We start from the raw sequence: 14358 nt of genomic DNA, 5'->3' as shown, positions 1-14358 counted from the left end.
AATCCGCACCAAAGTTGACTCTTAGGCAGGCAGCACAAGTGGGAACTTCTGAGAACTGTCATGTTTGCACAGCATTCATGCACAGAAGGTCACTTCAAAAATGAGCATGTTACATTTGAACTAGATGGTGTGACAATTATCAGGCCCAAATGATTCAGTGTCTGATCACTTTCATATTTTTAATATAAATATCCTCAGCCTACTCTCCTGAGGCAGGGAAACACATTATTTCCATTTTGAGTGAAAGAAGAGGTGTGTGGGGAGTAAGTGGCTTGCCTAAAATGATGTGGGGAGCATGTGACAGAAAGTTATATTGGCCAACACCAAACCATCTTTCTCAGCTTTTAGAGACAACAGCTATATCCAGCCCCCTTTATTTATTTCTCTAGAAGCCATCATGCCAAAACCTCTGCTAAATTAGAGACTGTGACTGAAGGAAAGCTTTCAGTGGATTGCTTTTCTCCATAAATGGAAATATCACAAATCATCCTGGGAAAACAGGTCTTTCTGTTCTCATCCCTCTTTGTCTGTTTCTCTCCTTTTGGATGTCTTTTCCTCTGCCTCTGGCTCGCAGTTTTCAGATGTATGGTCATGACCATTTAAAAGTGTTCCTACCTCGCAGGAAGGGAGTAGCTTTTCATTCTTTGGAACTTACTATTTTGCAATGGATTGCACTCTGCAGGCAAGCAAGACTTCTGAAAGAGAGAGGGCTGCACAAAGCGGCACAAAAATAAACTGTATCACCAACAATACCGAGCTGGGCTCTCATCGGGAGTAGCTCAGTCTGAGTATTGCTGCAGCAGGGCTGGTGGCTGCCAGCTGTCCTGGATAGACAATGATAAACAATGATCCTGCCACACTGGAGGAGGTCTCTCTCAGAGATGAACGCACAGTTGACGTTGAATTTAATCTTAGACATTTAGACATTTAGTCCCTCTTGGCAGTATGAGAGATTGTGTCTGCTCCTAATGGCCCAACTGGGCAAATTCTGTCCTTGGCCAGGCACTGGAGGGGTGCCTACTGCACCAATCCTGGCTCTTCTAAACTGCATTTTCCAAAGCTGGGGCAGGCAACAAACAAATGGTGGTGATCATGCTTAACGAATCCCAGTAACACACAAGGGATGTGAAAGTTGCTCTGTGCTTTTCCATGGACCTGGGCATCTGCAGCCTTCCTTTCCTGAGACAGGCTGATGCTCATCCCCGCCTTCTTTGCAGCCTGCACACCCCAAAGCAGGCTGTTCAGAGGATGCCCACACTAATACACCAGAGAGAGGAAGGTGTATGCTGTCATGAATGAGAAGGACTGAGAAACAGGAGAAAGATCTGATGAGTGAACATGAGCATGGATGAGGGGAGAGCCCAAACTGCACTTGAAGAGCTACAGGGAGGAGGTGGAAGCATGTGGCTTAAGTTTCTCTGAGAGACGTATGGGAGAAGACAGAGATACATGCCCCATTTCAAGGATCACAGCATGAAATGCCTGGAGTTGGGAAGAATGTGAAGGGCAAAGGGACTCAAGTAGAGGGAAGATGTTGTTCTTACTTCCTTGGGGGGATTCTCAGAGCCCTACATGCCCTCCCACATAATTATTTGAACTTGCTCAGGCGTTCAGGAGTATTAACTGTAGAGTGGCACACAGCTCACACCATCCCTGGCTCCGAAGACCACACGTGCAGCATGAGAAAAGGCTGTAGTGTCAGACCTCAGCAGCACTGCTGAGCTGCTCCATCCCCCCTCTGTGCTTCCACCAGCACAGGTGCCAGCGAAGCTGCTGTACCATCTCAGCAGGCCACAGATGTCCGTCAGAGAATTGCCGAGTGACCTTGGCACAAGAAGTGACATCAGGGCCTTCCCCACACCAAGCGGGTTTCTGAACCACTGCCATCCATCACTCACTTACTCCGTGCACTTTGGGAGCTGCTGGCACCAGCACACCCACACCATGCCCTGCTTAACACGTCCCCGTACGGCACCAGGCAGAGGAGTGCTGTCACCCCCATTTTACAGGGTGGGACTCTGAGGCAGAGAGAAGTGGTTTTAACAGCACGCCTGTGGCAGAGCAAAAACTGAATCTTGTTCTCTTATGTTCCCAGTTAGCGCATTAATGACCTAAATTCTGCATCCTTTCCCCATCCATCGCCCAGAGGAGCTAGGAGGCATTGGAGGAGAGGGTGTGGTATCACAGGCGAACAGTCAGCATCCAAACCCACAGCACTCTGTGCTGAGCACAGACAAAGCAGGGGCTAAAGTGGGACCAGCACTGCCCTCATGAACCCTGGTAGGGTTGATCCAGGGCAGGAGTCAGCCTGGCACAGCATATGAGCCTGTGGAGAAAGGCAGCTCCACAATGGCACAGCATTTTAAGCAAGCCAAGGCTGGACACTCTAATGGCCAAGTACCCTGCTGAGCCAGGTCAGCAAAGCCTTTGGGACACTGAGCACCAGGAGCAGATTTTCAAAGAGCCTGCATATCCCCTCAGCCTGCCTAAGCAGCTGAACCTCTAACCAGCTATCCCACGCAAGTCCATATAAAAGACAGCCTGCACCAGATGCAGCATCTTCCCCAGGCAGCTCAATTCTTTACATAGGAATTAATCAGCCTCAAATTCAGCAAGAAACAGAGCGGGGGAGAGGGAGAAAAAAGGAAGCAGGGAAAGGATGTCACACAGTGAGGGGGTTTCCAGATGCACTGCGTCTTCCCTCCCTGGCTGATTCCAACTGGGAGTCTCTGGCTGTGTGCCAGGAACATCACCTGGGAGGTGTATGCAGGTTCTGCCTGCTCCCCCAGCATGTACAGGCAGGAGGAACTCAGTGTTCAAGATCTGCTGGGCAAGGAACTGAAATCTGAAGCTGGAGACCTCCCCAGTGCCCTGGAGTGTGCCAGTGTTCACATGCACTGTACAGCAGTGACAGCCGCCAAAGGACCAGGACGAGGAGTTGCTCATCTGTCACAGGCAGATGGCCCCAGGCAGTTAGGGGCAAGCAAGGGAAAAGACCCCCTTCATGCTGTATCTGCCTGCCTCATAGGATTTTAGTGGGCAAGTAGCAGGGTGGAAGTGTGCCAAGGCAATTGACTTGGCTATGAAGCTTCCCTTCCGGAAGAGCCATAGCTGAGAAGTAGACACATTTTGAACAAGGTAACTGGATTGGGGATGGGTGATTAACAACCTTTCATAACCCACAGTTTCAGTGTGGGAATAGTATGTCAGAGCTACACAGAGAGGCTTTGTTCCTACTTTCTTCTCCTATTACTTACCTCTTAATGCACGCACACACTTCTCTCTGCTGACTCCAGTCTCTTCATGCAAGCTCTTCGAATGAGTAGCTAAATGCAATAGGTACCATGCTAGATGGATGCAGAAGAAGCCAGACTTGGGGGTAGCCCTAAAGGAACCCACCTACCTGCCTTCCATTTACTCAGCTATTTACTCAGGACTGCGTCTCAAATGTTAATCCATCAAGGGTTGGCCTCAAGAAGAAACTCAGGGTGAATACTTTGAGCTTGGTCCTTCTTCCATCTGTTCACAAATATCTGAAAGATCATTCAAATTTATCTGGAATAGACCTACCAAGACCTGACATGGTGACTGCAGGTGTAAGCCTGGGTAGGTTTGGTTTGGAAGAGTTCTGTTGCTCTTCCCAGAGGCAACAGCCTCAAGTGTGGTGGCTTCATTTTCCCCCTGCCCTTCACACCCAGCTGGTCCAGAAGCTGGGTTTGGGGTCAGGGTGGCAGGAGGCTTACCCAGGTTGCCACAGCATTTGTCACTTTTCAGACTCGGGCTCCAAATGCTTCTGCTGAGGGATCAATGAGCCCGGGCCACTTTGTTGGTTGGCATCTGATGAGGGGGCCCACAGGGTCACTATGCCTACCCACGCACCTCATGCAGACAGTGTATTTCTCCTTTCTATGTCCATCAGTTCTGTGTTAATGGCCACTCAGTGCAAGTGTCCAGAGGGAAATGGAATGGAGGATAGGAGAAAAAATTTGTGGGAACCCCAGGAGGTATAATGACATTGTCATTCACATGGTCAACCCTGTACAAGAATGGACAACCTGATCATTTGAGATACTAATTAATCAGTGGTCATGGTGAAAAATAAATTATGTGGCTTGAGGAGTACGTCTCTGGAGTATTCCTTATGTCAAGAGGAGATATGAGTGATGAAAGTAAGAGCCTGGTAGACATCCCAGCTAACAAAAGACTTGGAAGATGTCACTGGGCCCCTGCTGGGATGGTCTTGTTGGTCATGGAGTGTGTGAAACAGGGTGCCCCATGACTGAAACTGGCAGAAGGCCCTGTACATACACCAGTCTGATGGAACTGTCTCCAGCCCAGCTTCCCTCACTTATGGTGGAAGATTTTGCTCCCCCAGCACCAGGGTATTTTTCTGTTGAGTGCATACACACAGTTGCTCTGAGCTTCTTGTAGCCTCAGTCTGTGAGAGGACACAAGAGCAAGCCTGACAAAGGTATGCAAAAATGAGCAGTCATATAGAGAAAGTAGATTAAAGGCTTTTTTTTTCACACCTAACTGGAACAAAGGGATATATCCTACCCACTGAATGAGAGGGCAGCAAATTCACAGCCGAGAGAAACAAATACTTCTGCAACCCACACTGAATCATCCTGCCCTGATCCCCTCACTGCTGGGATCCAGTGAGCCATGACTGGGGAAACACTGAGGTCTGATGATGTACCTCAGTTATGCCTGTGATGCTGAGGGAAGGGACCCTGACACCTGTACTTTGCCCAGTACCTGGTTCCCGTTCCCATCCCGCCTCCCTGCGAGGCGGGCAGTGCTCTCCTGCCTGTCTGCAGCAGGAGTCACACAGCTTCTGGTGCTCTCCTCTGCGCAGTGAGGCGTGCTGGGCTAGGTGGGTGTCAGGCTGGATCCTGACAGCAAACCCCACATTCCTGTGCAAATACACGTGCGAGTGTGCAAGGAGAGGCCCCGGGCATTTCCCGGGCATGCACACACAGTGGGCATGCTGCCTTGGAGGAAGGCAGGTGGGCACAAAAGGTGATGCCGAGGGCAGCTGTTCCTGCAAGGCAGGTTTTGGTGTTCTCATTTGTTCTTTTTTTCTCTTGTTCCATAGGGAATTTTAAAGGTCTGTGTAAGCAAATCGATCACTTCCCTGAGGATGCAGATTATGAAGCCGATACAGCAGAATATTTCCTCCGTAAGTCCGCAGGCTCTTTTTACAATGGCTCGTAGGTGCTAGCGTCGGGTGCCTTTTGTTTTCTGAACACAGGGTAGTAGAGACTCTGGGACCTGTGAGGCTCAGTGGAAACCGCAGAGCCTTGTCACCCCCTAAAAACTACTCCACGCTCACCTCCCAGGGGCTCTGCCTATGAGACAGTGCAAATTTGAACTCACAGTAACAACCAATGGCATTATTTTTATTAGCAGCAATTAATTATGATATAGAATCAGAATCTTAATTCAAATCCACTGAAAAGCTGCTGATTGAGTCGAAGGTCAGACTGGCCTAGCTGGGGCAGCATGTGTGTGAGTGTGCGTGTCCTCCTAAAGCAGAGAAAGTTTATATTTCCTTTTCCGATGCTCCAGTAGCACCAGACCTAAGCAATTAGCTGGATTTTGTCTGAGGAGCTCTTATTGCTGTCTTCACCTTCCCCCAAACACTGCTTCCCTACAGAGGCTGCAGATCTGATCTTCGCTGGTTTTAGTGACGGGAGCAGGCAGCAGGAATAAGAACAGCCAGAGCCCACACAGGAAAGACCTGGTGTTCACCCAGAGCCCCTAGGAGAGGTGCTGAACCCTAGGCACCTGTCTGTAATGAAACCCAGCCCAGGCTCCAAGTGCAGCCTGAGATGTGTAAGTGAAGCTCACACTGCTTTGTGCAGCAGCACCCTGGCCAGCAGGACAGATCCACATCATGCGTTGCTCTGCCTGGTTGCCCTCCCCTCCCCAGCCAGCATTTCCACCCACCCCAGAGGCAGGTGCTTACTCTTCCTTTAGCACAGCTGAAGAGGGAACAATCCTTTTAGGTCTCCACCTTGCTATCCTGCCCTCCCTCCACAAGCCCAGTGTCTTTTGACATCATGAGATCTTCTCCCAACAGAAATCTGAGATAAGTGCTTTTGACCTTCCAAGGTTAATCATCAGAGGCTTCCAAAGACCGGGAGTCTTTCAGAATAGCTCCTTGTCATCCGGGTGTGCTCCAAGCCAGATGTGGAAACCCAGCCCTGCGGCAGGGATGAGAGAGATAATTTCAGATCTGTGAAGCTCATTTGTATGTGAAAAGAGGCAGATCTTATGCTGATTCCTCTTGGTTTCTCAAACAGTCCTTCATCCACTGTAAATTGTAAATAACCGAGGGAGATTGCTTCTTTCAGCTGCCTCTCTGCAGCACCGGTCTCTTAATTGCTGCATGGCCCCTAAACAGCAGAGCTGAACATAGAGGTTTGTTCCGGTTTGGCACAGGGATGCCAAAGGTTTGCAGGCTGCCTCCAAGGGCAAATCAGCCTTTGCAGAGCTGCTTAGGAGCAAGGAAGCTGCTTGCAGCATCAATTGCACTTCAGAAAAAATGGTCTGGGGAAGGGGCCAAACATCACAAGAAGGATGGGTTTATTCCCACAGAGAGAATAAGATCTGAGGACAAAAATTGGCTCAATGTCAGGACCTGACAGTGTCCCCAGGGTAGAGCCCTTTTTAAGTAGGAACCAGGTTCAAAGAGGGATTTGGCAAGTCAATAAAGGATGATTTTGGTCATTCCTGAGGGAACTGGTATTTCTGCTGGCTCAGACCTGCATGGAGAAGGACCCCACTGAACAGCTTCTTCCCAGAACTTCTATCAAACCAGAGTCCCTGGGTGCTCTGCATGGGCGATGCCTGGCAGTACCATCAGGACCATCTAGGAAGTTGTTTATCAGTATCAGAGTAGTCCCTCATGCCTCAGGGGACCAGGACAGTGATGAGACAGTGTCCATGGCCTGGCTAGAAGGGTTTAGCCATTATTTCTGCCAGCCATCCACATAAGGTGTCTTAGGATTTTTGAAATCAAAAATCTATTATCAAAGAGGAAGCAGAAGCATCCCTCTGTTTCCTTGCTAGCAGACACAGATGAGTTTAGGGAGCATACACCACCAGCCCCTTTTCTTTAGGCCACAGGCTCTGAAGTTAGGAAGGCTGGATGATATTCTCCTCCTCTCTTGCTGGCATGGTCCTCCTGAAAGGCTGAGGAATGCTGCTGTCCTTCTCCATCACAAGACACCTGCAGCTTCCCATGTCAGTCAGCAACTTTGTGTTCTCCCAACAGATGTGAATTTCTGAATTAAGACACAGATAAAACTGATGTAGTCAGGACCAAGTTGCAGGACTGACCAAGCATCCCCCTAGAAAGCCTCTCAACAGTGGGTGTCTGCTTGACGTTTGCTTCCTGCCATTTAAGCTTCTCATTGTCAAATGCCACCTTGATTTCCAGAAGCTATTAAGATGGTTATTACTGTTATCCTGTTCCTTGAAGCACAGCCAGGCAACCTGGAAAGCAAGCAAGAGAGGTTTCTCCCTGCCTTCTGCATTCCCCCATCACAAGTAGTGCGTAGGCCCCCCTCAAAGAGCTGATTGCTTGTACCTTAAAGGATCCAGAGGCCAACAGGATCTTTGAAGCAGGGTCTCTGCTCACTTAGGAAGAAGTCCTGCATTTGCTTCATTGGGTTCATTCTTGCAGGCAAGGAAGGATTAGCTTTCATCCCCCCTTCCAGATCTTTGCTCCACAAGCAGAATTGCACCAGCCTGTCTGATACCTTTCTTTATCAAGCAAGGCTTCATTTCACACTTTAACAGCTTATTTTCTCTTGTGAAGGGAGGAGAGAAGGCCTTCCTAGTTAAAAAAAAATAGGAATATTTGCAACGCAGACTCAGGCAGAGCGCTGGCTCCCACTGAGCCGCCCACGAGCGGTGTGTGCGTGCGTGCCTGTGTGTGGGTGTGCGTACACACAGACTTGGCCTTTCGCTGCAGCAACACGAGTCAGGCACCCCAGAAGCTTTGGGGTATGTTTTGCATGCACATATGAGTATATACGTGCATCTGTGCATCTATGCCATTGCCCTCTGCTGGCTGAGCTCTTCCCGTATCGACCGATGGAGAGTGTGCGTGTGTGGGAGCTGGCACATCCAAACCATCACTGCCCTCTGGAAGCAGCCCAGTCATTTAATCACTAGGATAAGCCCCGCATTTCGGCACACAGGGCTGGGATTGTTTCTTCTCAGTCCTCACTGCAGCTGCAGAGCAGTGCATGGCACCATGAGCTCCTTCTCAGCCTTAAAAAAAAAAAAAAAATTCTCCTTGAAATGCTCATGTCCTTTTGGGAGGATTCGAGATTGAGCAGCTCTGCAGGAAGCATTTGGGTTGCTGTTCTTTGAAGTGCAGGCTTGAGCAGCAGAGACCCGCAGAAGGAGAAGCTGAATGGTGCCTGGGCTCCCCCTCCAGCCCACAGTCCCCCCAAAAACAGAGGAAAAAACAGTTTGAGGGGGCACAGACAATGCAGGCAGGCTCCCAGCCCAGCCACCAGCCCCACAGCCCCCTCTGCCTCCCTGTGCTGAACCACCAGCTTTGTGGCAGCAGCAGTGGCCAGGGCATGGGAGAGTTGCTTCAGACCACTCTTTTTCTGACACACTTGGTTTCTCTCTCCCTCCCTCCCTCCATCCCCCAATGCCTTTATCTCTCCTTAAATTACTCCCCTACTGCACATCGCCCTCTGTCTCTCCCCTTCACCCACACCCACTAAACGTGCTCGCGTGCCCCCATCCCCTCACTTCGGTGCCATTTCCATGCCCCTTTTTCCTTTCTCTCACACCTGTGTTGTTCTTTCTGCCCTGCCCTCCCTCTCTCTTCTGCAGGGGCTGTTAGAGCCTCTAGTATTTTCCCGATCCTGAGTGTGATTCTGCTTTTCATGGGTGGACTCTGCATTGCAGCCAGCGAGTTCTACAAAACCCGACACAACATCATCCTTAGTGCCGGCATCTTCTTCGTGTCTGCAGGTAAAGGGGTGCGCAGGGCCTGATGCCCCAGGGGTGGGCTCCAGGGGTTGGGGGGACACCCAGCCAGAACATTTGCTGGGGTGCAGTGTAAGCAGGAGTGTGTGCATTTCCCAGCCCTGATAAGTCTCATTCAGGCTGAAAGCAGCATCATAAGGATGCCTCTCCATCCTGCCTGATCGCCCAGCAGAGGCAGGCTGGCAGGGGCTTTCCTCCTGCTTGGGAGGTGACAGAGGGAGAGTTTCTATAACATCTGACAACCCTCAGGGACCAGAAGTGCAGGCCAGGGAAGCGACAGACATATGAGGAGGGTTTTGCCTGAGTTTCCCAAGGAAAGCTGCCCATTCAGGAGGGGATTCAACCCCACAGCCCCCACCACTGCCATGTGTGACCTTCCTGACATCTCCTTCTCTCTCCCCCGCCGGACGGCTTGCAGGTCTGAGTAATATAATTGGCATCATCGTATACATATCAGCCAACGCTGGAGACCCCTCCAAGAGTGACTCCAAGAAAAACAGCTACTCCTACGGCTGGTCATTCTATTTTGGAGCCCTGTCCTTCATTATAGCCGAGATGGTGGGAGTGCTGGCTGTCCACATGTTCATAGACCGGCACAAACAGCTGCGTGCCAACGCTCGTGCCACGGACTACCTCCAGTCCTCCGCCATCACCCGCATCCCCAGCTACCGGTACCGCTATCAGAGACGCAGTCGCTCCAGCTCCCGCTCCACTGAGCCTTCACACTCCAGGGATGCCTCTCCTGTCGGGATCAAAGGGTTCAACACCCTGCCATCAACAGAGATCTCGATGTACACCCTGACCAGGGACCCGCTGAAGGCAACCACCACCCCCACCGCCACCTACAACTCCGACAGGGATAACAGTTTCCTCCAGGTTCACAACTGTATCCAGAAAGAGAACAAGGACTCTATCCACACCAACACAGCCAACCGCCGGACCACCCCGGTATGAAGCCGTCGCCAGGAGCTGAAAATGGGGCAGGAACGGGCAGGAGGAGACGGGGGTGGGCTGCAGGGTGGGGAGGGTGGAAGGAGGCAGGGGGCAGCAGGGGGGTGGGGAAGGAGGAGGTGGAAGCGCCCCTGGGTGGAGTGGGGACTTTCCCAATGCAAAAAAAAAAAAAAATCCACAAAAAAAAAACCAACAAAAGCAAACAAAAAACTGAAAAAAAAACAACAACAAAGGAACAAGCAGATAAGCAGATAAACAAGCGAGTGAACGAAAAAAAACTACACAAACAAAAAGGAAACATGAGGAAAGAGACAACAGTGAAAAAATTCTTAAAAAAAAAAGCAAAAGAAAAAAGAAAAAAAATAAAATCCTTAAAACAGAGAGAAAGAGATTTAAAAAAATAGAAATAAATTTAAAAGAAAATGCATGATTTCCCATGTACCATTATTTTAACATTTAATAAAAACAGATTTAAAAAAAATAAAAGGGAACCAAGAAATAAAAAATGACAATAAATCAAGTGGGAGGAAGAGGAGGAGGAGGCAGCTTTTTTAATTTTGGGAGGTTTTATTATTTTATTTTACGGTTTGTTTCCCACTTACCTTCAATCCAGCACAGGCTTCTTGCGGAACAGGGGATGGGGGTTTGGCTGCCAGTGACTTCGGTGTCCTTGGGCCAGTTATGGAGGATCCTGGGTGCCGGAGTTAGCCATGACCCACTCTGTTCCTTTGAGACCCATGGGGATCCACTCCATTCCCCTGGGATTCGTGGGGATCTGCTTATCCTCCACAGATCTACAGGGGTTTAAAGTGACCCTAGGGAGTGCAGGAGCTGCTGCTGAGTCACCCCTCCACAGTGTCCCCAGGGGGGTCCCCACTTCCCCAGCCCTGGGGACCCTGGGGTTAATGGTGACAGTGCAAAAAACAAACAGACACAGTAAATAAAGACACACACACAGAGAGACAAAAAAAAAAAAAAAAAAGGACAAAAGAAGTTTCTTAAAAAAATAAAGTGGCAATTTTTTAATAAAACAACAGCTATAAATAAATGTAAATATAATAAGTGGATTTACTTGCAAGAACAGATAGTATTTTTTTTCTTTTCATTTTTGTTTTCTTCAGCTTTAAACTGTGAAAAAAAAAAGAAAAGAGGCAGCAGGGAGCTGTGTGGGAAGCACAGGTAGAGGGTGGGGGCGCTGGCAGAGGGCAGCTGGGGCTCCCATCCTTTCAGGGTGATGATGCTGTGGGGGGGACACACATGGGATGCTGTGGGGGGGACAGCACTCACGCACACGTGTGCCCGTGCTCACACACGCTTGCCCTGGTGGGCCCATGCTCTCCTGTGAATGCTCCAGAGGCTCCCCACGGTAGCCATGCCCCCCTCAAATCTGCCCAGATTCCCCTTGGGTCACATCAGTGGGGCTGCAGCCATGCCGGGGCACGGTGAAGCCACCCAGCCGCCCCCTGAAATCGCTCCCGTCCCCGCCTGGGCACATTCCGCGCACCCTGACCCAAAGCCGGCCACCCGCTGCCCGGCTCGGCCCGTGCCGCCTGCCGGCCCCCGCTCAGAGCGCCCCGAGCCCGGAGCCCCGAGCCCGGAGCCCCGAGCCCCGAGCCCCGCGCCCCGAGCCCCGAGCCCCGAGCCCCGAGCCCCGCGCCCCGAGCCCCGAGCCCCGAGCCGTGCCGGGGAGAAGCGCCAAGCCAGCGGGTGTCCCCACGCCCAGCGGGTGTCCCCACGCCCAGCGGCTTGTGCCCTCCTCCTCCTGGGGGTCCCCGACTGCCGAGCTCCCCTCCACAGCAGCAAGGCAAGGCGAGCCGGGTCCCTCCATCGCCCCGGGCCCCCTGGCCTGGCTGCCGCCCCCTCCCTCCCTGCCAGCCGGGGAAGGGCGCACCGGGCGCCGGCTTTCCATGCAGCTGCCTCCACGAGAGCCGCTGCCGATGGAGGCGGGAGGGGAGGTGGCAGCAGGGCTGATGGGGTGCCTGTGACACCCACAGACACCGGCCAGCCCGGGGCGAGGACGGGACCCCTTTGGGGCTGACCCCCGAAAGCATAAGCGCCCGGGGCAGGCACAAAGCCGAGAGTTTGCAGGATCGGGCCGCTGAGCCTTTCGGCAGCTCAGACCCACTTTTCAACTTTTTTTCCGTCCCCGTTCCTGCTGCTCCAGTTTTAGGAGCTGCGCGGTCCCCGCTCCAGGTCCCAGCGGGGGTTCTGCTTTAAAGCAGCCAGATCCTCCCCGCTTCCCCCGACCCACTGCTGCTTCACCCCCCCTTCCCCGCTCTGGGGTAGGGCGGGGGGCAGCAGAGGCACAGTCACCCCCAGAAACGGCATCACGGGGCAAGAGGCGGATGCGAGCGCCTCGGCTGGGCTGACATCCCCTCCCGTGGCCCCCCAGCCCTTCAGAACGATACACAGGGAACATCCACCCCCTCCAATGCCCCCCGAGGAATAAGTTAAAGCCAGTTCCCCAGATTCCAGCGTAGAGGGAAGGTGGCTTTGGGCTTTCCATCCCCACCCAGCACTGCTCGGAGCTGGGGAGCATTCACAGGGCTGAGCGTGCCCCGGGGCCAGGAGGGAAGGGGAAGAGTGCGGGAGGGAGCCGGGAGAGCGTGGGCAAGAGGCAAGGGCTGGAGGGGAAGATTTTTCCCCAGGGTGTTGCTCGTGTCCAGCTCAAACCAGTACAAGAAACCAACCTCCATTTTCTTTATTTCGTGGGTTTTTTTCAGACTGTTAAAAAGAAAAAAAATTTTAAAAAGAGAAAATGACAAAAAAAATCCTGGTACATGAAATAAAGATTTTTTTTAATATAACTTGGTCTTCGTTTATGTGGATTTATTGGGGGCGGGGAGGGGGGGAATTTGTAGTGCCAGAAGAGTACCTCAAAACCCAGCAAGAGAATGTACTGCTGTGGAGAATTTCATCCTCATTGGAAACTCAGAGGATGGTCTTGCTTCAATATGGTTTTTGAGATACAAGAACGGATGAGACAAGAGGAGAGGGCTTTGCCATAGCTTTTTATTTTAAGCAAGTGTGGGTAAACTCAAGTCATACTTGGGCTTTCTCTGCTGCCCTCCAAAACATCTGCTCCAGCCTCTCTTTAGTCTCCAGCATCTCCCCTCCTGTTCCATTCTTCCTGGGGTGAAGACACCACAAAGGCTGATGCTCCAATTCTACTGGAAAACAGTGGAAGCCAAGAATTGCCAGCAAGGTCTCAATTCATACACACTGGAGGGCTCAAAAAGGAAAAAGAAAGTGACTCCAGCTTTCTTTCGGGGTTTTGTTCAGACACTCATGGCAATTTCCTCAGTAGCTGGGTTGGCAGTGAGTGCCTGGTGGAAATGTTCAGCATAGGAGCTTGGAGAGGGGGAATAACTTACAGCTGGAAATGCAGACCCAGAAACAGGTAAGGTGTCAGCGGAGCAGGGAGGTGAGATCCCCACAAAGGGGACTAGGCATGTCCCCTCACCCCCCACTCACCCACTGGTAGCAAGGGTGTCACCAATGAGCTTCCCTTCACCCTGCATTGGGGTCTCACTTCCTGTGAGACCCTCCACAGCTTTCTGAAGCAGACCAGAATCCTCATCAGACTCCGTGACGGCTAGCCCGGAGGGATGATGTGGAAGGACAGGCACCTGAGAGACAAAGCACCTCTGCGTGTGACCCACAGCAGACGAGTGAGATCTCGAGCTGAATGAGCAGGTCGGAGCAGGGCAGTTAACTTGGCAGCAGCAAGGAAGGCACAGCTGGCGCCAGGAGTCCCAGCAGACACTGCTGGGTCACAGTGCAATCACAGCACTGCAGTTCTCCCTGCTGCCCAATGCACCTCACACATGCTGATACCTGTGCTCAGCATCTGTACCCCCTAGCCAGCACCAGTGGGTCCCCACTCTGGCCCTCCCTGCACCCCCTCTAGCACAACCTTCTCCAGCTCATCCCTCTTCTTTGGGCCCCTGGTAGCACCTAACACCCACGCCAGCATTCCAGCTGGCAGGACGCTTCACTGCCAAGGTAATTGGGGGCACCCACTGACCCATTTCTGCTCCTCCTCCAGGGACCCTTCCCAGCAGCATCCTCACCAAAAAGGAGGGCACAGAGAGGGGAGAGGAAGCAAAGCAGGCCAGGAGCCTGTCTGGGGGACACCAGGGAGCTCCCAGCCCTGCCACATGCACATCTGGGAGGCACCTGCCTTCCCACCCTGTCTAGTGCACAGACCCCAAAACTTTCTCACCTCCTCCTCATCTCCTTGCCTGGTTCTGAAACCTCCATCCATGCTGAGTGCTTCTTCATGGGTGGGATAAGCTGAAAGAACTTCCTTGCATTTCCTCCATCCACCCTGTGATGTTTCCAATCCTGGCCTGCTGCAGAGCTTGGGGCAAGAGTGTACTCCCT

The 14358-nt window shown here is 51.9% G+C and overlaps 1 protein-coding gene across 2 annotated transcripts in view; it reads left to right on the top strand.

Moving 5' to 3' along the window:
• Positions 1-11055, top strand: part of CACNG2 (calcium voltage-gated channel auxiliary subunit gamma 2) — a 52527-nt gene extending 41472 nt beyond the window's left edge. For both annotated transcript variants that reach the window (XM_021553985.3, XM_021553984.3), the window contains 3 exons: positions 5099-5182; positions 8866-9006; positions 9440-11055. In XM_021553985.3, coding sequence (XP_021409660.1) covers positions 5099-5182; positions 8866-9006; positions 9440-9975 — 761 coding nt within the window. In that variant the 3' untranslated portion in view covers positions 9976-11055. The remainder of the gene's footprint in view (positions 1-5098; positions 5183-8865; positions 9007-9439) is intronic.
• Positions 11056-14358: the final 3303 nt, after the last annotated feature.

Source organism: Lonchura striata, chromosome 5 (assembly GCF_046129695.1).
Source record: "Lonchura striata isolate bLonStr1 chromosome 5, bLonStr1.mat, whole genome shotgun sequence".
NCBI lineage: Eukaryota > Metazoa > Chordata > Aves > Passeriformes > Estrildidae > Lonchura > Lonchura striata.
Note: the sequence above shows the minus strand (reverse complement) of the source record. Positions and strands in the feature narration are given on the sequence as shown.